This window comes from Heterodontus francisci, chromosome 33, assembly GCF_036365525.1.
Source record: "Heterodontus francisci isolate sHetFra1 chromosome 33, sHetFra1.hap1, whole genome shotgun sequence".
Taxonomy (NCBI): domain Eukaryota; kingdom Metazoa; phylum Chordata; class Chondrichthyes; order Heterodontiformes; family Heterodontidae; genus Heterodontus; species Heterodontus francisci.
In genome coordinates this window covers 59,505,556-59,529,250 of record NC_090403.1, presented here as the reverse complement: position 1 = coordinate 59,529,250, position 23,695 = coordinate 59,505,556, and the positions used below count along the sequence as shown (strand labels likewise).

The window sequence follows — 23,695 nt, the reverse complement described above, 5'->3', positions numbered from 1 at the left end:
CTGCCAGGCAAACCAAGTAATGAATTTGAAAGGCAAACACAATAGAATTTAACTGGAATAAAAGCAAAATATTGAGGATGCCAGAAATCCGAAATAAAAACAGAAAGTGCTGTAAGTACTTAGGTCCGGCAGCATCTGTGGAGAGAGAAGCAGAGTTAACGTTTCAGGCCGGTGACCTTTTATCAGAACATCAGAATTTAACTGATGTCTACCAGCTGAAGCAAAATTTGGGTAGCTCCTGCAGTGCTGATTTGAACTCTTTATAAGGAGATGTCCTTGACTGACTTCAGTCAGTACATATGCCTCAGTAAGTGAAAAGCATACAGGTTTGTTTTGTACATCCTACAAAAAGACTTTTAGAATACAAGTCTGTGATGCAGATTTATGGTAAGTACTTTCAGCATTCCTGGGCCCAAGCCTTTTAGAACCATGCTTTGTATTGCCAGCATTGCCAGGGACCACTGGTTTCTTCTGCAGTGTTGCAGTAGTTTGTCTTTTTTCTTACTGATCTAAGGTTTGTGCATGTGTGAGTGAAGATTTTTTTTTGTATTGGGAAATCAGACAAAGAGTTGTCTACCATACTGGGCACTGCCAGAGTTGAACAGAGTAAAAGGTGAGGTAAATCAGGAAGTATTGATTAACTGTTAGCAAGTTTGAGTCTTGATGTCAAGAATGAGGTGCAGGGAAGATCATGTTGGACAGTGTACTTGGAATTTAGGAGGAAAATTCAATGAGGGGAAATAGAGAAATTAAATTGATGAAGCTACAAAGCTGTCTTGTAGACTTAATTTTCACAAGATATATTTCCAAATTCAGCACTGTTTCATGAGAAGCCTGAGATTCTTCAGTTCTTATTTCTTGGTGACTGTATGATGGTGGTCAGGATATGCTGCTTCTATTTGAAGTGATTCGGTTTAAGTGTGACCATTGGAAATTGACAGCTCCATTTTTAAAACCTAATACGTGTTTTGATCTTAGGTCCCAAGTGTCCGTAAAACAACAGTTCTGGATGTCATGCGAAGATTGTTGCAACCGAAGAATGTGATGGTGTCCACTGGCAGAGACAGACAAACTAACCATTGCTATATCGCCATTCTAAATATTATCCAGGGAGAGGTAGACCCTACTCAGGTAGGACTATAGCATTCTTTGTAAAAAGATTAAATAAAAGAAACTTGCATGTATAACACTGTACCACATTCCAAAGTACCACATTAGGGCATTCCAAAGTCCTTCACAACAGTGTTGTCTAATAGAAATCGCTGGCTAGACACAAGTGAGGCTGACTTAAGTAGAACACAAGAACTAGGAGCAGAATATGACCATATGGCCCAGCAAGCCTGCTCCACCATTCAATACAGTCATGGCTGATATTGGGCGTCAGTTCCATTTTTCTGCACGCTCCCCAGATCCCTTAATTCCCTGCGAGACCAAACATCTATCGATCCGAGTCTTAACTGTATTCAATGATGGAGCATCCACAACCCTCTGGGGTAGAGAATTCCAAAGATTCACAACCCTTTGAGTGTAGTAATTTCTCCTCATTCAGTCCTGAATGATTGGCCCCTTATCCTGAGACTGTGTCCCCGTGTTCTAGATTCCCTGACCAGTGGGAACAATCTCTCCGCTTCTACCCTATCAAGCCCTTTCGGAATCTTGTCTGTCTCAATTAGATCACCCTCATTCTTCTAAACTCCAGAGAATATAGGCTTAATTTACTCTGCCTCTCATCATTGGACAACCCCCTCATCCCAGGGACCAATTTAGTAAATCTTTGCTGCATTGCCTCCAGTGCAAGTATATCCTTTCCGAAATGTGGAGACCAAAACTGCACACAATATTCCAGGTGCGGTTTCACCAAAGCCCTGTACAATTTTAGTAAGACTTCTTTATTCCTGTACTCCAATCCCCTTGCAATAAAGGCCAACATGTCATTTGCCTTCCTACTAGCCTGCTGCATCTGCATGTTAACTTTGCATTTCGTGTATGAGTACCCCCAAGTCTCTGAACATCAACACATAGCAGTTGCACACCTTTTAAATAAAATTCTACTTTTCTATTTTTATGACCAAAGTGAGCAACTTCACACTTCCCTATATTATACTCCATTTGCCATCTTGTTGCCCACTCACTTAACCTGTATATCTCTTTGAAGCCTCTCTACATCCTCCCCGAAGTTTACCTTTGCACCAGCGTTTTATCATCTTCAAGCTTAGGTACATTACTCTCTCTCTCTTCATCCAAATCATTAATATACAGTGTAAATAGCTGAGGCCCCAGCACTGATCCTTGTCGCATTCTACTATTCACTGCATGCCAACTTGAAAATGCCCCATTTATGCCCACTCTCTGCTTCTGTCTATTAACCAATCTTCTATCCACGCTAATATTATCCCCAACAACATGAGCCCTTATCTTGCCTGTTAACCTTTTATGTGGCACCTTATCAAATGCCTTTTGAAAATCCAGCTATACTACATCTACTGGTTCCCCTTTATCTCCACTACTAGTTACATCCTCAAAAAACTAATAAATTTGTCAAACAGGATCTCCCTTTAGTAAAACCATGCTGACTTGATCGAATCATACTGTGCTTTTCCAAGTGCAATGTTAAGACTTCTTTAATAATAGTTTCTAGCATCTTCCCAACAACTGATGTTAGGCTAACTGGCCTGTAGTTCCCTGTTTTCTCTCTATTCCTTTCCTGAAAAGCGGCGTAACATTTGCCAATTTCCAATCTGACGGGACCATTCTGGAAAATTATAACCAGTGCATCCACTGTCTTTGCCGCTATCTCTTTTAGAACCCTAGGATGTAGGCCATCTGGTCCTGGGGACTTGTCAGATTTTAGAGTTATACAGCACTGAAACAGGCCCTTTGGCCCATCGTGTCTGTGCTGGCCATCAAGCACCTAACTATTCTAATCCCATTTTACAGCACTTGGCCCGTAGCCTTGTATGCTATGGCACTTCAAGTGCTCATCTAAATACTTCTTAAATGCTGTGAGGGTTCCTGCCTCAACCACCTCTTCAGGCAAATGCATTCCAGGTTCCAACCACACTCTGGGTAAAAACAGTTTTCCTCAAATCCTCTCTAAACCACCTGCCCCTTACCTTAAATCTATGCCCCTGGTTATTGACCCCTCCGCTGAGGGAAAAAGTTTCTTCCTATCTAACCTATCAATAGCCCTCATAATCTTGTATACCTCAATCATGTCCCCCCTCAGCCTTCTCTGTTTTAAGGAAAACAACCCGAGCCTATCCAGTCTCTCTTCATAGCTGAAATGCTCCAGTCCAAGCAATATCCTGGTGAATCTCCTCTGCACCGTCTCCAGGGCAATCACATCCTTCCTATAGTGTGGTGAACAGAACTGTACACAGTACACCAGCTGTGGCCTAACTAGCATTTTATATAGCTCCATCATAACCTCCCTGCTCTTATATTCTGTGCCTCAGCTAATAAAGGCAAGTATCCCAAATGCCTTCCTAACCACTTTATCTACCTGTGCTGCTGCCTTCAGTGATCTATGGACAAGTACACCAAGGTCCCTCTGACCCTCTGTATGTCCTAGGGTCCTACCATCCATTTTATATTCCCTTGCCCTGTTAGTCCTCCCAAAATGCATCACCTCACACTTGCCAGGATTAAATTGCTTTGCCCCATCTTACCAGCCCATCTATATCGTCATGTAATCTAAGGCTTTCCTCCTCACTATTTACAACACCAACAATTTTCGTGTCATCTGCGAACTTACTGATCATACCTCCTATATTCATGTCTAAATCATACAATCGTACACTACAAACAGCAAGGGTCCCAGCACCGATCCCTTCGGTACACCACTGGTCACAGGCTTCCACTCGCAAAAACAACCCTCGACCATTACCCTCTGCCTCCTGCCACTAAGCCAATTTTGGATCCAATTTGCCAAATTGCCCTGGATCCCATGGGCTCTTACCTTCTTGACCAATCTCCCATGTGGCTTATCAAAAGCCTTACTGAAGTCCATTTAGACTACATCAACTGCTTTACCCACATCTACACATCTAGTCACCGCTTCAAAAAATTCAATCAAGTTAGTTAGACACGATCTCCCCCTGACAAAGCCATTCTGACTATCCCTGATTAATCCCTGCCTCTCCAAGTGGAGATTAATCCTGTCCCTCAGAATCTTTTCCAATAGTTTCCCAACCACTGATCTTAGACTCACCGGCCTGTAATTACCTGGTTTATCCCTACTACCCTTCTTGAATAATGGTACCACATTCGCTGTCCTCCAGTCCTTTGGTACCTCTCCTGTGGCCAGAGAGGATTTGAAAATTTGTGTCGGAGCCCCTGCTATCTCCTCCCTTGCCTCACATAACAGCCTGGGATACATCTCATCTGGGCCTGGGGATTTATCCACTTTTAAGCCCGCTAAAACTGCTAATACTTCCTCCCTTTTAATGCTAATATATTCATGTATATCACAATCCCCCTCCCTGATCTCTACACCTACATCGTCCTTCTCCATAGTGAACACAGAACAAAGAACAGTACAGCACAGGAACAGGCCATTCGGCCCTCCAAGCCTGCGCCGATCTTGATGCCTGCCTAAACTAAAACCTTCTGCATTTCCGGGGACCGTATCCCTCTATTCCCATCCTATTCATGTATTTGTCAAGATGCCTCTTAAATGTCGCTATCGTAGCTGCTTCCATCACCTCCCCCGGCAGCAAGTTCCAGGCATTCAACACCCTCTGTGTAAAGAGCTTGCCTCGCACATCCCCTTTAATCTTTGCCCCTCGCACCGTAAACCTATGTCCCCTAGTAACTGACTCTTCCACCCAAGGAAAAACTTCTGACTCTCCAATCTGTCCATGCCACTCATACCTTTGTAAACCTCTATCATGTCGCCCCTCCACCTCCGTCGTTCCAGTGAAAACAATCCGAGTTTATCCAACCTCTCCTCATAGCTAATGCTCTCCAGACCAGGCAACATCCTGGTAAACCTCTTCTGTACCCTCTCCAAAGCCTCCACGTCCTTCTGGTAGTGTGGCGACCAGAATTGCACGCAATATTCTAAGTGTGGCCTAACTAAAGTTCTGTACAGCTGCAGCATGACTTGCCAATTTTTATACTCTATGCCCCAACCGATGAAGGCAAGCATGCCGTATGCCTTCTTGACTACCTTATCCACCTGCGTTGTCACTTTCAGTGACCTGTGGACCTGTACGCCCAGATCTCTCTGCCTGTCAATACTCCTAAGGGTTCTGCCATTTACTGTATACTTCCCAACTGTATTAGATCTTCCAAAATGCATTACCTCACATTTGTCCGGATTGAACTCCATCTGCCATTTCTCCGCCCAAGTCTCCAACCGATCTATATTCTGCTGTATCCTCTGACAATCCTCATCACTGTCCGCAACTCCACCAACCTTTGTGTCGTCCGCAAAGTTACTAATCAGACCAGCTACATTTTCCTCCAAATCGTTTATATGTAATACAAACAGTAAAGGTCCCAGCACTGATCCCTGCGGAACACCACTAGTCGCAGCCCTCCATTCAGAAAAGCACCCTTCCACTGCTACCCTCTGTCTTCTATGACTGAGCCAGTTCTGTATCTTCTATGACCGAGCCAGTTCTGTATCCATCTTGCCAGCTCACCTCTGATCCCGTGTGACTTCACCTTTTGTACCAGTCTGCCATGAGGGACCTTGTCAAAGGCTTGACTGAAGTCCATATAGACAACATCCACTGACCTTCCTTCATCGATCATCTTCATCACTTCCTCAAAAAACTCAATCAAGTTAGTGAAACACGACCTCCCCTTCACAAAACCATGCTGCTTCTCGCTAATAAGTTCGTTTGTTTCCAAATGGGAGTAAATCCAGTCCCGAAGAATCCTCTCTAATAATTTCCCTACCACTGACTTAAGGCTCACCGGCCTACAATTTCCTGGCTTATCCTTGCTACCCTTCTTAAACAAAGGAACAACATTGGCTATTCTCCAGTCCTCTGGGACCTCACCTGTAGCCAGTGAGGATGCAAAGATTTCTGTCAAGGCCCCAGCAATTTCTTCCCTTGCCCCCCTCAGTATTCTGGGGTAGATCCCATCAGGCCCTGGGGACTTGTCTACCTTAATGCTTTGCAAGACGCCCAACACCACCTCCTTTTTGATAACAACATGACCGAGACTATCTACACTCCCTTCCCTAGGCTCATCATCCACCAAGTCCTTCTCTTTGGTGAATACTGATGCAAAGTACTCATTTAGCACCTCGCCGATTTCCTCTGGCTCCACACATAGATTCACTTCTCTGTCCTTGAGTGGGCCAACCCTTTCCCTGGTTACCCTCTTACTCTTTATATACGTATAAAAAGATTTGGGATTTTCCTTAATCCTGTTTGCCAATGACTTTTCATGACCCCTTTTAGCCTTCCTGACTCCTTGCTTAAGTTCCTTCCTACTGTCTTTATATTCCTCAAAGGCTTCGTCTGTTCATCGCCTTCCAGCCCTTACGAATGCTTCCTTTTTCCTTTTGACTAGGCTCACAATATCCCGTGTTATCCAAAGTTCCCGAAACTTGCCAAACTTATCCTTCTTCCTCACAGGAACATGCTGGTCCTGGATTCTAATCAGCTGACGTTTGAAAGACTCCCACAAGTCAGATGTTGATTTACCCTCAAACAGCCACCCCCAATCTAAATTCTTCAGTTCCTGCCTAATATTGTTATAATTAGCATTCCCCCAATTTAGCACCTTCACCCGAGGACTACTCTTATCCTTATCCACAAGTACCTTAAAACTTATGGAATTATGGTCACTGTTCCCGAAATGCTCCCCTACCGAAACTTCCACCACCTGGCCGGGCTCATTCCCCAATACCAGGTTTAGTACGGCCCCATCCCTAGTTGGACTATCTACATATTGTTTCAAGAAGCCCTCCTGGATGCTCCTTACAAATCCTGCCCCATCCAAGCCCCTAGCACTAAGTGAGTCCCAGTCAATATAGGGGAAGTTAAAATCACCCACCACTACAACCCTGTTACCTTTACATCTTTCCAAAATCTGTCTACATATCTGCTCCTCTACCTCCCGCTGGCTGTTGGGAGGCCTGTAGTAAACCCCCAACATCGTGACTGCACCCTTCCTATTCTTGAGCTCCACCCATATTGCCTCGGTGCATGACCCCTCTGAAGTGTCCTCCTGCAGTACAGCTGTGATATTCTCCTTAACAAGTAATGTAACTCCCCCACCCCTTTTACATCCCCCTCTATCCCGCCTGAAGCTTCTAAATCCTGGAACATTTAGCTGCCAATCCTGTCCTTCCCTCAACCAAGTCTCTTTAATAGCAACAACATCATATTTCCAAGTCCTAATCCAAGCTCTAAGTTCATCTTCCTTACCTGTTATACTTATCGCATTGAAACAAATGCACTTCAGACCACCAGTCCCGCTGTGCTCTGCAACATCTCCCTGCCTGCTCTTCCTCTTAGTCTTACTGGCCTTATTTACTAGTTCCCCCTCAGTTATTTCACCTGTTGTCCTGTTGCTCTGGTTCCCACCCCCCTGCCACACTAATTTAAACCCTCCCGAGTGACGCTAGCAAACCTCGCAGCCAGGATATTTGTGTCCCTCCAGTTTAGATGCAACCCGTCCTTCTCGTATAGGTCCCACCTGTCCCTGAAGAGAGCCCAATGGTCCAGATATCTGAAACCCTCCCTTCTACACCAGCTGTTCAGCCGCGTGTTTAGCTGCACTATCTTCCTGTTTCTAGCCTCACTGGCACGTGGCACAGGGAGTAATCCCGAGTTTACAACCCTCGAGGTCCTGTCTTTTTAATTTCTACCTAACTCTGTGTAAACCCCCTGCAGCACCTCGTCACTCTTCCTGCCTGTGTCATTGGTACCGATGTGTACCACAACCTCTGGCTGTTCACCCTCCCCCTTCAGAATGCCCTCTGTCCGTTCAGAGACATCCTTGACCCTGGCACCAGGGAGGCAACATACCATCCTGGAGTCTTTTTCACGTCCACAGAAGCGCCTGTCTGTACCCCTGACTATAGAGTCCCCTATAACTATTGCTCTTCTGCGCTTTGTCCCTCCCTGCTGAACAACAGTGCCAGCCGTGGTGCCACTGTTCTGGCTGCTGCTGTTGTTTTCCCCTGATAGGCCATGCCCCCCAACAGTATCCAAAACGGTATACTTGTTAGAGAGGGGGATAGCCACAGGGGATTCCTGCACTGACTGCCTGCCCCTTCTAGCGGTTGCACCTTGGGTGCAACCACTTACCTGAAACTCCTGTCTATGACGCTTTCTGCCACCTGCATGCTCCTAAGTGCATCCAGTTGCCGCTCCAACCGATCCATGCGGTCTGTGAGGAGCTGCAACTGGGTACACTTCCTGTAGATGTAGTCATCAGGAACCCTGGAAGCGTCATGGACCTCCCACATCTCACAGGTGAAGCACTTTACCCCTCTAACTGACATTTCCAGCGCTAATTAATAAATTAATTTAAAATAAATACTTATTAAATCCTTACTAAATTATGTTACAATTAACTATATGATCCCTAATGCTAGATTTCTACTATAAATATTTATTTTATTTTTTTCTTTGGCCTCCTTATCTCGAGTGACAATGGGTAAGCGCCTGGAGGTGGTCAGTGATGTGTGGAGCGGCGCCTGGAGTGGCTATAAAGGCCAATTCTAGAGTGACAGGCTTTTCCACAGGTGCTGCAGTAAAATTTGTTTGTCGGGGCTGTTACACAGTTGGCTCTCCCCTTGCGCCTCTGTCTTTTTTCCTGCCAACTGCTAAGTCTCTTCAACTTGCCACACTTTAGCCCCGCCTTTATGGCTGCCCGCCAGCTCTGGCGAACGCTGGCAACTGACTCCCACGCCTTGTGATCAATGTCACAGGACCTCATGTCGCGTTTGCAGACGTCTTTAAAGCGGAGACATGGACGGCCGGTGGGTCTGATACCAGTGGCGAGCTCGCTGTACAATGTGTCTTTGGGGATCCTGCCATCTTCCATGCGGCTCACATGGCCAAGCCATCTCAAGCGCCGCTGACTCAGTAGTGTGTATAAGCTGGGGATGTTGGCCGCCTCGAGGACTTCTGTGTTGGAGATACGGTCCTGCCACCTGATGCCAAGTATTCTCCGGAGGCAGCGAAGATGGAATGAATTGAGACTAATATTAAATGCTAACTAAATACAGTAATCTCCTCCCTCTGGTTTAGTTACTCTACTTATTAATTAGTTAATTAGGGTTTGAACCAATTTTTATCAATGTTTTATTTTCAAATTCAGTGCAAATTCCCTACCAGCCAATCAGTTCACAGCTTTCCTGTGATGTCACTTTTTCATTTTTTTTTACCAGAGGTAAGTTTTTTTTTTATACTTACAGGTCTGGAACTCCCCCCTCCGAGTCTTCTCCGTGGGTGAAGGTGAAAAGTAATCATTTAAAATCTCACCTATGTCCTCCGACTGCACACACAGATTGCCACTTTGGTCCCTAATGGGCCCTACTCTTTCCATGGTTATCCTCTTGCCCTTAATATACTTATAAAATGCCTTAGGATTTTCCTTTATCTTGCCCGCCAGTGTTTTTCCATGTCCCCTCTTCGCTCTCCTAATGACTTTTTTAAGTACCCCCCCCCCCCTACACTTTCTATACTCCTAGTGCCTCCATTGTTTTCAGCACTGTGAATCTGCCATAAACCTTTTTTTTCATGATCCAATTCTCTATATCCCTCAACGTCCAGGGTTCCCTGCACTTGCTGGTCCTACCCTTCACCTTAATGGGTACATACTGGCTCTGAACTCACTGTTTCCTCTTTGACTCCCACTGGTCTGATGTAGACTTTCCTACAACTAGCTGCTCCTGTTTTATCATACTGAAATTGGCCTTCCCCCAATTCAGTACCTTTATTTCCGATCCATCTTTGTCCTTTTCCATAACTACCATAAAATCTTACAGGGTTATGGTCACTATCCCTGAAATGCTCCCCCACTGACACTTTTACCACTTGTCTGGCTTCATTCCCTAGGATTAGGTCCAGTACTGCCCCTTCTCTTGTAGGGCTTTCTGTTTACTGGCTCAAAAAGCTCTCCTGTATGCATTTTAAGAATTCCGCCCCCCTTTAAGCCTTTTGCCCAAAGACTATCCCAGTTGATATTGGGGAAGTTGAAATCCCCTACTATTATTACCCTATTATTTTTACACCTCTCTGAAATTTGCCTACACATCTGCTCCTCCATCTCTCCCTGACTGTTTGGAGGCCTGTAGTACACTCCCAGCCAAGTGATTGCCCCCTTTTTGTTTTTAAGTTCTACCCATATGTCCTCATTTTAGGAATATCCTACGATATATTCCCTCCTTGCTGCAGTAATTGACTCCTCGATCAACAGTGCAATGCCACCTCCTCTTTTACCCCCTCCCCTGTCACGCCTGAAGATTCTAAACCCTGGAATATTGAGCTGCCAGTCCGGCCCCTCCCTCAACCATGTCTCTGTGATAGCAATAATATCATATTCCCATGTTCTAATCAATGCCCTCAATTCATCTACCTTACTCGGAAGACTCCTTGCATTAAAACAGATGCAATCCAGCCTTACATTTTTCACTTGCGTCTCAACAGGTCTATATCTGTTCTGCCTTCCAGACTGACTCAGTTTCTCTTCTATATTTGACTGTGCATCACCCCCTACTGTACCTCCACTCTATATCCCATCCTCCTGCCAAATTAGTTTAAACCACCCCCCAACAGCACTAGCAAACCTCCCAGCAAGGATGTTGGTCCCATTCCGGTTCAGGTGCAAATCTTCCAACTTGTATGCCAGAAACAACAGTACAGTCCCTCAAGTTTCTCCAATACTTTTTCAATATCCTTAATTTCCTCAGTCTTTTTAGCCCCTAGGTTACTGCCTATTTCTGGTATGGAACTTGTGTCTTCTACTGTGAAGACAGACACAAAATATTTGTTCAGTGCCTCTGCCATTTCCTCATTCCCCATGATAATTTCTCCTGTCTCTGCCTCTAGGACGCCAACATCTACTTTAGCTACTCTCTCCTTTTTATGTACTTATAAAAGCTGTTACAATCTGTTTTTATATTGTTGGCTAGTTTACTTTCATTCTATTTTTTCCCTTTTTGTCAACTTTTTGGTGGCCCTTTGCTGGTTTGTAAAACTCTCCCAATCCTCAGACTTGCTACTATTTTTTGCAACATTGTAAGCCTCTTCTTTTAGTCTAATACTCTCCTCAACTTCCTGAGTGAGCCGCAGATGGCTCTTTCTTGACGAGGTTTTGTTTTTGAACAGAATGTACTTTTGTTGAACCCTTTGAATTGTTTCTTTAAATGTTTCCCACTGTTCATTTACCACCATACCTTCCAGTCTATTTACCCAATTAATCTTAGCCAGTTCTCCCCTCATACTTTCGTATTTGGCTTTGTTTAAGATTCGTGTTTGTGATTGAAATGTGTCACCTTCAAACTTAATATGAAATTCAATGGTATTATGATCGGCTTACACACATGCTCAAACAAGACTGGTAAATGCAGTTTATGCATATGTTTGCTTCTCAAGTACCTCTCCCCATTTAGTGCAAAACTTTGCAGTCTTTCACTTTTACCCAAGTTTGGAATTCTGCCATGAATTTATTCGATAACAAACATCTTCGTGCAGCTTCTACATTTTTGTGCAGTAGTTGCAAACAGGACTTTGATTTCCTCAGTGATTGCTCAGAATGTAGACTCACGCAAGATACAATAGACTAATTTCCCACTCTCCATCCACCAGACCCATACCATGCTCTCCATCTGCCCCTGCCCCCTGTGAGTGATTCCTACAGATCACAAGATTATGAAGGGACTGGGTTTGTGGTTCAGTTTTAGCTGGACCTTGTACAGTTGGCGTTGCAGGAGGTTTAACAATTTGAACAAGAAGCTAAAATCTGAATAAAATTAATACATAAGCAAAAATTATATTGGCTAAGGTTTTTCAGTGAGAAAGCTAATCAAAGAACAGCCAGCGAAGCATTTTATTTCTAGCTGGCCTTGTCTTGATCACAAACCATCACGTTGAAACATGTCTTAATGTTTCTTTGTTCCTTTCGGAATTCCATAAACCTCAGTCATATGATCATCCCACTCTGTCGTGCTGCAGTCTGCTGCACGAATTTTCCTTGAAAGTAAGAGGAATGTAAAACAACAGGGTTTTTTTGCTGATATGGTGCTGCATGGTATTGTCGAAAATGCAATCCAGTAATCTTTAGAAATGTCTTACAACTTGGCAGTTATGTTTTGTTAAAAGTCTCACCTTGATTACAAGACTGATGACACTATTATACTAATTAGGAGCAGCCCCTCAAGCCTGCTCCGCCCTTCAGTAAGTTCATGGCTGGACTGATTATCGGGGGTAGGTGGTAATGTGGAGTAATGTTTCATCCCCTTGCTTATCAAGAATTTGTCTACCTCTGCCTTAAACATATTCAAGGACTTTGCTTCCACCGCCTGTTGAGGCAGAGAGTTCCAAAGACTTACGACCCTCTGAGAGAAAAAATATTGTGGTACATATTGGGCTTGGGTGTTGTGCAAGAACAAAGGCAACTGATAGCAAACATGATAATTTTACTTGTTGCCTCCCTTTAGCCTATATGGAAGGTTGGCTTTTGTACTTCTCTCAAATTTTTTTCCTATTACTCTCGTAGATGGTTATCCTCCCTTGGGAGGAAGGGTTAAGATGCATCTAAAATAACGTGCCTGCTGTTGGAATATTGGAACGGAGTCAACCTACGTGGCATGTTCTGTAAGCAAATACGCGAAACAAATAGGCCCACATTACACACGGAGCATTGTTGATTGATTAGCCAGTTTCATTAATGGGATAGTCTTTTCACTCAACTCCAGCAAAGTCAATGTTATAACAATGAGGTGGACCCTTTCTGGACAAGGAATGATGAGGAGTTAGTGACAACAAAGAACGGTACAGCACAGGAACAGGCCATTCGGCCCTCCAAACCTGCGCCGATCTTGATGCCTGTCTAAACTAAACCCTTCTGCACTTCCGGGGACCGTATCCCTCTATTCCCATCCTATTCATGTATTTGTCAAGATGCCTCTTAAATGTCGCTATCGTAGCTGCTTCCATCACCTCCCCCGGCAGCAAGTTCCAGGCATTCAACACCCTCTGTGTAAAGAGCTTGCCTCGCACATCCCCTTTAATCTTTGCCCCTCGCACCGTAAACCTATGTCCCCTAGTAACTGACTCTTCCACCCAAGGAAAAACTTCTGACTATCCAATCTGTCCATGCCACTCATACCTTTGTAAACCTCTATCATGTCGCCCCTCCACCTCCGTCGTTCCAGTGAAAACAATCCGAGTTTATCCAACCTCTCCTCATAGCTAATGCTCTCCAGACCAGGCAACATCCTGGTAAACCTCTTCTGTACCCTCTCCAAAGCCTCCACGTCCTTCTGGTAGTGTGGCGACCAGAATTGCACGCAATATTCTAAGTGTGGCCTAACTAAAGTTCTGTACAGCTGCAGCATGACTTGCCAATTTTTATACTCTATGCCCCAACCGATGAAGGCAAGCATGCCGTATGCCTTCTTGACTACCTTATCCACCTGCGTTGTCACTTTCAGTGACCTGTGGACCTGTACGCCCAGATCTCTCTGCCTGTCAATACTCCTAAGGGTTCTGCCATTTACTGTATACTTCCCAACTGTATTAGATCTTCCAAAATGCATTACCTCACATTTGTCCGGATTGAACTCCATCTGCCATTTCTCCGCCCAAGTCTCCAACCGATCTATATTCTGCTGTATCCTCTGACAATCCTCATCACTGTCCGCAACTCCACCAACCTTTGTGTCGTCCGCAAAGTTACTAATCAGACCAGCTACATTTTCCTCCAAATCGTTTATATGTAATACAAACAGTAAAGGTCCCAGCACTGATCCCTGCGGAACACCACTAGTCGCAGCCCTCCATTCAGAAAAGCACCCTTCCACTGCTACCCTCTGTCTTCTATGACTGAGCCAGTTCTGTATCTTCTATGACCGAGCCAGTTCTGTATCCATCTTGCCAGTTCACCTCTGATCCCGTGTGACTTCACCTTTTGTACCAGTCTGCCATGAGGGACTTTGTCAAAGGCTTTACTGAAGTCCATATAGACAACATCCACTGCCCTTCCTTCATCAGTCATCTTTGTCACTTCCTCAAAAAACTCAATCAAGTTAGTGAGACACGACCTCCCCTTCACAAAACCATGCCGCATCTTGCTAATAAGTTCATTTGTTTCCAAATGGGAGTAAATCCTGTCCCGAAGAATCCTCTCTAATAATTTCCCTACCACTGACGTAAGGCTCACCGGCCTATAATTTCCTGGCTTATCCTTGCTACCCTTCTTAAAGGAACAACACTGGCTATTCTCCAGTCCTCTGGGACCTCACCTGTAGCCAATGAGGATACAAAGATTTCTGTCAAGGCCCCAGCAATTTCTTCCCTTGCCTCCCTTAGTATTCTGGGATAGATCCCATCAGGCCCTGGGGACATATCTACCTTAATGCTTTGCAAGACGCCCAACACCACCTCCTTTTTGATAACAACATGACCCAGACTATCTACACTCCCTTCCCTAGACTCATCATCCACCAAGTCCTTCTCTTTGATGAATACTGATGCAAAGTATCATAAATATAAAATTATCAATGAGAACCAATGGGGTTAGAAGAAATTCCTTTATGCTGAGGGTTGTTGAAATGTGGAATGCTTTACTGCATCTTTTATGAGAAAACTAGATAAATATTTGAAGCAACAGAAGATATAAGGAGTTGTGGGGCAGTGGGCTTAGTTTGGGATTGATACAGGGCTATGGGAGTGAGCAGGGCAGTGGAATTTTAGGATTGCTCTAGCAGGCACTGACATGGACTGAATGGCCTCCTATGCTGTAATAGATGAGCTGGTAAGATGGGCAAAGCAGTGGCAGATGGAATTTAATTGAGAAGTGTGACGTGATGCATTTTGGGAGACTGACAAGGCAAGGGAATATACAATGGATGGTAGGTCCCTAGGAAGTACAGAGGGACCTTGGTGTACTTGTCCATAGATCACTGCAGGCAGCAGCACAGGTAGTTAAGGTGGTTTGGAAGGCAAATAGGATACTTGCCTTTATCAGCCGAGGCATAGACTATAAGAGCAGGAAGGTTATGATGGAGCTGTATAAAATGCTAGTTAGGCCATAGCTGGAGTACGGTGTACAGTTCTGGTCGCCACACTATAGGAAGGATGTGATGCCCTTGTGAGGGTGCAGAGGAGATTCACCAGGATGTTGCCTGGGCTGGAGCATTTCAACAGTGAAGAGAGACTGGATAGGCGAGGGTTATTTTCCTTAGAGCAGAGAAGGCTGAAGGGGTGGGGGGGGACCTGATTTGAGGTATACAAAATTATGAGGGGCATCGATGGGGTCGATAGGAAGAAACTTTTTCCCTTAGCAAAGGTGTCAATAACCAGGGGGCATAGATTTAAGGTAAGGGGCTGGAGGTTTGGAGGGGATTTGAGGAAAAAACGTTTCACCCAGAGGGTGTTTGGAATCTGGAACACACTGCCTGAAGTGGTGGTAGAGACAGGAACCTCTCACAACATTTAAGAAGTATTTAGATGATCACTTGAAACGCCATAGCATACAATGCTGTGGGCCAAATGCTGGAAAATGGGATTAGAATAGATAAGTGCTTGATGGCCGGGATAGATACAATGGGCCAAAGAGCCGTTGCTGTGCTGTATAACTCTATGACTCGAAACATTTCTCTATCTTTGGGCTTGGTTTCTATTTTGTGCTGAGTTAGCTGATCATAGCAATGACATCATAGGAGCAATTTGGGCACGCTGGGTGGGGGAATGGAAAATTAGCCATGGTTGCAGTTTCTAGTTATGTTCCAGTGACTCTCAACTGGAAATTACGTGTATATGGATACTAGGGGAGGCCAGGATTGGGCTTGGCGCTTCAACCCCTTCCATAGTTGAATAACTTGCATCCTGTCTAAGTTTCAATGAAGGACAGTCACTTGGTCAAGATACTTAAGGTCAATCTGTATCCATGGAGCTAGACTCCAGCAAGACTCAGCACCTTTAGGATAGGAGGAAAGAAAATTAATATCTGGCGGAGAAATTGTAGACTCAGCCACTATGACCTAGTCCCAGCTGGAGAATGTAAAGTGTGAGATACAGAGCATTTACTTTGTGAAAAGAGAAAATCAAATTTAAAGCAAAAGGTTGTCACCCACTAGTTATTTACATAGAACTGTATCAAACTGCAAGTGCAGTCACCTGCTTTGTCTGGTCATCTGGGTAGTGTTTTTGTGTCATAGAATTCTTCTATTTATGGTAAATAGAATGATGTGCTGACTTTTCTAATGATTCCACAGTAAATGCTCCACCTAATATCAGCCGTACAAACTAGAAATGTCTATGATTTGATCCCTGTTCTCTGCTCAGCTTGCTGATTTCTACTGGGGAAGCCACTGTCTATTTGGTTCATCAAGATAGCAACTCCCCTCAAAGTTGTGGGACTCCACTCCAGAACTTAAGCACATTATCTAATCTGACAATGCAGTACTGGGGGCATGTTGGGGTGTGGGGTGGCAGTGTCGTGAGCATACCGCCCTGTCACATTGAACTTTCAAATAGGCATGAAAGATGCCACTTAGAGTAGAGTGGGAACTTTTACACCCCTCAACTAACAGCACCAAAACGTTCAGCATTGGCATGATCATTCGTCTCATTTGTGGAACTTTGCTATGTGTCAGTTAGCTGCCATACTTGCTTACAGTGACTGCACTTCAAAAGAAGTGTTTTGGGATGCACTGAAACTGTGAAAGATGCAATCTGAATATAAGTTTCCTATTCTACACTGTGTGCTTTAAATAGGTACACAAGAGCCTACAAAGAATAAGGGAGCGAAAGCTGGCCAACTTCATTCCATGGGGCCCAGCCAGTATACAGGTGGCGCTGTCACGGAAATCTCCTTACCTGCCTTCAGCTCATCGTGTCAGTGGCCTCATGATGGCCAATCACACTAGCATCTCCTCAGTAAGTATCAGTACTGCACTAACCAGTTTCAAGGCATGTGATCATAGGGGCAGTAATACTGTGTGGCTGTGGGCTTGATTCCTGTTGGCCGGTGTTTACATTTCTGGATTTATTTGTCTCATTGACTTGTGCTGAAAGTGGAAAGCAAAATAAATGGCCTAGAGCAAAGTGTAATTTACGAACATGTACTATGCAACCAAGGATGGGACAATGTAAATACTAAGCTGGTAGTAAGAGGTGGAGTGGGGCCTATTAGGCACAAAAAGGGTAATGTGTGCTTAGAGACACAGAGCAAGGCTAACATACTTAATGAGCACTTTTTAATCAGTGTTCACTAAGGAAGTGGAATCTGACAAAATATCTGAAGCGGAGAGGGTAGAGGCAATGGATAGGACAAAAATTGAGAGGGGGAGTTACTAAAAAGGCTGGCTATGCTTGGGGTAGTTAAGTCACCTGGTCCAGATGACTTGTATCCCAGGTTTTTAAAGGAAGTGGTGTTGGAGAACTAGCAACACAAAGATTGGCTATGTGGTAGATAGCGAGGAGGATAGCTGTAGGCTGCAGGAAGATATTGATGGTCTGGTCGGATGGGCATAAAAGTGGCAAATGGAATTCAACTTGGAGAGGTGTGAGCTGATGCATTTGGGGAGGTCAAACCAGGCAAAGGAATACGCGATTAATCAGAAAATACTGAGAAGTGTAGAGGAAGTGAGGGACCTTGGAGTGAATGTCCCTGAAGGTAGCAGGACAGCTCAATATGGTGGTTAAGAAGGCATATGGAATCCTTTCCTTTATTAGTCGAGGTATAAAATATAAGAGCAGGGAGGTTATGCTGGAACTCAGGCCACAACTTGAGTACTATGTGCAGTTCTGGTCACCTCATTACGGAAAGGATGTAATTGCAGTAGAGAGGGTACAGAGGAGATTTATGAGGATGTTGCCAGGACTGGAAAAATGCAGCTATGAGGAAAGATTGGATAGGCTGGGATTGTTCTCCTTGGAACAGAGAAGGCTGAGGGGAGATCTGATTGAAATGTACAAAATTTTGAGGGGCCTGGATAGAGTGGAGGTGAAGGGTCTATTCACCTTAGCAGAAAGGTCATTGGCAAGGGGGCATAGATTTAAAGTGATTGGTAGAAAAATTAGAGGGGAGATGAGGAATAACTTTTGCATCCAGAGGGTGGTGGGGGTCTGGAACTCACTGCCTGAAAGGGCAGTTGAGGCAGGAACCCTCAACTCATTCAAAAGGAGTCTGGATATGCAGCTCAAGTGCCGTAATCTGCAGGGCTACAGACCAAATGCTGGAAAGTGGAATTAGAACAAATGGATCGTTTTTCAGACGGCACAGACACGATTGTCCAAGTGTCCTCTTTCTGTGCCTTAAACTTTCTATGATTCTATGAATCTTCCCTGGATATGGGGGAGGTGCCAGAGGATTGGAAAGTGGCAAATGTGACACCCTTATTCAAGAAAAAGTGTAAGGACAGTCTTAGCAGCTACAGGCCAGTTAGTTTAACATCAGTGGTGAGTAAGGTTTGAGAAACAATAATGGGGGGAAAAATCAACACACACTTGGAGAGGTTTGAGTTAATTAAGGATAGTCAGCTAGTAACAGAAGGTTGATAAAGGGAATGCATTGGACGATGTTTATATGGATTTGAAAAAAGTTTGATAAAGTACCACCTAAAAGGCTGATCAAAATTGGGGCTCATGAAATAGGAGGGTCAGTGTCAGTCTGTCATTGGCTTAATGACATCAAACAGTGAGTCATAGTAAATGGTTGCTTTTCAGACTGGAGAATGGTAGACAGTGGTGTTCCTCAAGGGTCACTGTTGGGACTACTGCTTTTTATGCTATATATAAATGACTTGGATCTTGGAATACAGTGTAGAATCTCAAAATTTGCTGATGACACCAGACTTGGAGATGTGGAACCACCTGCAACAGGATCTAGATAGACTAGTGGAGTGGGCAGGCAGATGGAATTTTATACTGACAAGTGTGAGGTGATGCATTTTGGCAGAAGGAATAGGAAGAGGCAATATATACTTAATGGCACAGTTCTAAAGAGTGTGCAGGAACAGAGGGACCTGGGGATGCATCTGCATAGATCTTAGAAGGTGGCAGAACATATTGAGAGAGAGTGGTTAGTAAGGAATATGGGATCGGGCTTCATAAATAGACGCATTGAGTACAAAAGTCAGGAGGTTATGCTGAACCTTTATAAAGCTCTGGTTAGGGCCCAGCTGGAGTATTGCATCCAGTTCTGATCACCACATTTCAGGAAGGATGTAAGGGTCCTTGAGAGGGTGCAGAGGAGATTTAGCAGAATTGTTCTAGGGATGGAGGATTTTAGTTACAAGTTTATGTTGCAAAAGCTGGGTTTGGTCTCCTTAGGCTTAGATGAGTTAAACAAGGAAAAGATGTTCGCATTAACAAATGGTAGAAGGACAAGGGGGCACTGATTGAAAGTTTTGGGCAAAAGATGCAGGGAGATATGAGGCAGTGAGTGGTAATGACTTGCAACTTGCTACCCACAAGGGTGGCGGAAGCGGCGACAATCACTGACTTCAAGAAGAAGTTGGATGGCCAGCTGAGAGAAATAGACTTGTAGGACTGTGGGGATCGAGCGGGGGAGTGGGACTGACTGGATAGCTCATTGGAGAGCCGGCATGGACTCGATGGCCGAAATGGCGGCCTACTGTGCCGTAAATGACTCTGTAAATGTTATGTTCCTTTCTGATCTGGAAATATCTGTTTTAGAGGAGGATGAATTAGGTGAATGAATGGGAAGTGTGCTTCTAGCCAAAGAGCTTTTTGGTACCATAGTACTATTGCCAAAGTTCTTGGTTGAATTTATAGGAACATTATGACATCATTCAGTTCCATTGCACATTATTCATGAAGATCCAACTTCAGAGGAAATTGAGTAAGGGCTTTTAGCATTAGAAGGTTGAGCCAAGAGGTTTTGTGAAATTTTCGCCCTTTAATGTAACTTTTAGTTACAGAATATACAGTTACAGTTAACTTATAGAATTGTATAGCATGAACAGTTTCCTCTCCTAACTCTTCATTCCCTTACCCTGCAGCTGTTTGAGAGAACCAGCAGGCAGTACGACAAACTTAGAAAGAGAGAAGCTTTCTTGGAACAGTTTCGCAAAGAAGACATATTTAAGGAGAACTTTGATGAACTGGATACTTCTCGGGAGATTGTGCAGCAACTGATTGATGAGTATCACGCTGCTACCCGTCCTGACTACATCTCCTGGGGCACCCAGGAGCAGTGAGGCATGCACACTAATGATGCTGCAGTCAGGCTTAATTGCCAACACATGTAAATTACAAGATTCCAGAGTGTATGGTATTCTACACTGATAAGTAGCCTCTGTACGTATCTTAACATTTCAGTTTGTCTGATATTTGCATTTAAGTTTCCTTTGTGTGAAGCAAATGATAGAATGTCACAAAACATGGCAAATGTGCAGGGCGCCCTAGGTCAGACCAGCATCGGCCTTGTGTCTGTAACTCATCAACGGCTGTACTGAGTGCCAGTGTCCCACTCCATCACTGGACACATTCTGATGAAAGCTGAGTGAAACCTGGTGATTCTGGCATTGGTCAGATAACTCTTAACTTATATGCATTTCATTCAGTTCAGTAATTCACTCTGGTACACCTCTCTATAGATTAGATTGCAGCGCTGGTGTGAGTAATACATTGCATAAGCATGGAGTCAACTTTAAGTGTACATAGTGAACTATTCAACCTCTGAGTCAGTGTCTAATGTACATGGGTTGTGAAACTGTTGTGTGGCAGCACGTCATGGAAGCAGTGTTCAAATAACCTTGAAAGGACCTGCATAGGTTGTTCAGTTTAGAAAAATTCCCTTTTTCTTGTGCTTTTTTTTGTAAAAACACCTCTGCCAAATGTTTGCGACTTTCTTCTAAATCTTAGTGGGGTTTTTAATTAAAACAGTGTCAGCTAAGTGTGTTTATTTTTGATCTCACTTTTCTGATTTAGCCCAGTCCTAGATTATTCATACTGATGAACTAGAGTGACTGAGGCAAAGGTGAATTAGTCACCTTTGCTTCCTGTGGATGGAGAAATGCAGGTACAGTCAGCCCAGCTCCATGTTTGAACACTTGTCCTGGGGAATGCCAGGGATGTTGCTTCACTTGGGCAGTGAAGCATCAGTAAAGCATGCTACTCATTTAATTAAGCACATAACAGTTTAGCAAAGGGCTCCAATAACCTAGATTTTAAACTCACTGTTTAGGTTTTATTGGCATGTGTTTTGATTTGGCTACAGTCTCTCTGGTCTCCAGGTACAGTCACAAAATATTGTCAGTGTCAGTGATAGAGAGTCTTAAATATGATTGAAACTCAGTTGTGTTTGGCCTGTACTTTGCATATTGGGTGTGAGATTGTATCGGGGGGGCGGGGGGGGGGGTGCTGTACATAATGATGTAGTGTATTATTAAGCTACTGAATGTGACATCCTAATAAAAGACTTTTTTCTATTGATCAGTAGTTTTTGCAACCCTCATTTGGTTCTGAGAAGTCTCATTCCTCCTCCCCAGCCCATATGTACACATTCGTTAAAATATTATTAGCATTCTGTTGCATTTCAAAGAGTAATATAGGAGCAGGAGCTGGCCATTCAGCCCATTGAGCCTGCCCCGCCATTCAATATGATCATGGCTGATCATCCACTTCAATGTCTTTTTCCCACACTATCCCCATATCCCTTTATGTCATTGATATTTAGAAATCTGTCAATGTCTGCTTTAAACATACTCAATGACTGAGCTTCCATAGCCCTCTGGGGTAGAGAATTCCAAAGATTCACAACCCTCTGAGTAAAGAAATTTCTCCTCATCTCTGTCCTAAGTGGCTTCCCCCTTATTTTGAAGTTATGTCCCCTGGTTCTAGACTCCCCAACCGGGGGAAACATCTTAGCCGCATCCACCCTGTCTACCCCTTTAAGTTTATGTAGGTTTCAATGAGATCACCTCTCATTCTTCGAAATTCTAGAGAATATAGGCCCAGTTTCCCCAATCTCTCTTCATAGGACAGTCCTGTCATCCCGGGAACAAGTCTGGTGAATCTTAGTTGCACTCCCTCTATGGCAATAATATCCTTCCTAAGATAAGCGGACCAAAACTGCACACACTACTCCAGGTGCGGTCGAACCAAGGTTCTATACAATTGAAGCAAGACTTCATTACTCCTGTACTCAAATCCTCTTGCAATAAAGGCTAACATACCATTAGCCTTCTTAATTGCTTGCTGCACCTAAATGTTAGCTTTCAGTGACTTATTGAACAGGACACCCAGGTTCCTTTGTACATCTACACTTTCTAATCTCTTCCCATTTAAGAAATACTCTACACATTTGTTCCTCCTACCAAAATGGATAACCTCACATTTTTCCACATTATATTCCATCTGCCGCATTCTTGCCCACTCACTAAGTCAGTGCAAATACAGTTGCAGCCGCTTTGCATCTTCCTTACGACACACATTCCCACCTAGAACTTGGAAATATTACACTTGGTCCCCACATCGAAAATGACCCATTAATTCCTACTTTCTGTTTTCTGCCTGTTAACCAATCCTTAATCCATGCCAGTGTACTACCTCCTATCCCATGTGCTTTAATTTTGCTAACCAATCTCCTGTGCAGGACTTTATCAAAAGCCTTCTGAAAATCCAAGTATACCATGTCCACCGACTCCCCTTTATCAATTCTGTTGGTAACATCCTGAAAAAAAAAACTCCCAACAGGTTCGTCAAACAGGATTTCCCATTCATAAATCCATGTTGAATATGCCCAATCAGTCATTATTATCCAAGTGTCCATTTATCACAGAAACAAGAAATGCTGGAAAATTGTCAGCAGATCTGGCAGCATCTGTGGAGAGAGAAGCAGAGTTAACATTTCAGCTTTTTGAACAGCGGTAGCAGTGAGAGTGCGAGCCGGGGGCAGCTGGGAAGGTAAGTTTCAGTATAAAGTACTTACAAAGCAATACGGCAGCTTCGGCAGGGTGGGGGGGAAAAAAAAAAGTGAAAAGTGACGTCACAGGAAAGCTGTGACCTGATTGGCTGGTAGGGAATCTGTACCGAATTTGAAAATAAAACGGATAAAAATTGATTAAAACACTAATTAATAAATAAGTAGAGTAACTAAACCAGAGGGAGGAGATTATTGTATTTAGACAGCATTTAATATTTATTGTAGAAATCTAGCACTAGGGACCACATAGTGAAGTGTATCATAATTTAGTAAGGATTTAATAAGTATTTATTTTATATCAATTAACTAATTAGTGATAGAAATGTCAGAGGGGTGAAGTGCTTCCCCTGTGAGATGTGGGAAGTCCGTGACGCTTCCAGCGTTCCGGGTGACTACATCTGCAGGAAGTGTACCCAGTTGCAGCTCCTCACAGACCGCATGGATCGGTTGGAGCGGCAACTGGATGCACTTGGGAGCATGCAGGTGGCGGAAAGTGTCATGGACAGGAGTTTTAGAGAAGTGGTTACACCCAAAGTGCAGGCGGATAGATGGGTGACCGCTAGAAGGGGCAGGCAGTCAGTGCAGGAATCCCCTGTGG

The 23,695-nt window shown here is 44.0% G+C and overlaps 1 protein-coding gene across 3 annotated transcripts in view; it reads left to right on the top strand.

The window, feature by feature from the left end:
* tubg1 (tubulin, gamma 1) overlaps nt 1-21,532 on the top strand; it is a 102,809-nt gene extending 81,277 nt beyond the window's left edge. For 2 of the 3 annotated variants that reach the window (XM_068013707.1, XM_068013706.1), the window contains exons 9-11: nt 979-1,131; nt 16,920-17,081; nt 20,171-21,531. In XM_068013707.1, the coding sequence (XP_067869808.1) occupies nt 979-1,131; nt 16,920-17,081; nt 20,171-20,368 (513 nt within the window). In that variant the 3' untranslated portion in view covers nt 20,369-21,531. Of the gene's footprint in view, nt 1-978; nt 1,132-16,919; nt 17,082-20,170 lie in introns of all 3 variants that reach the window. The other variant, XM_068013708.1, reaches the window with a different exon arrangement.
* The last annotated feature ends 2,163 nt before the right edge of the window (nt 21,533-23,695 follow it).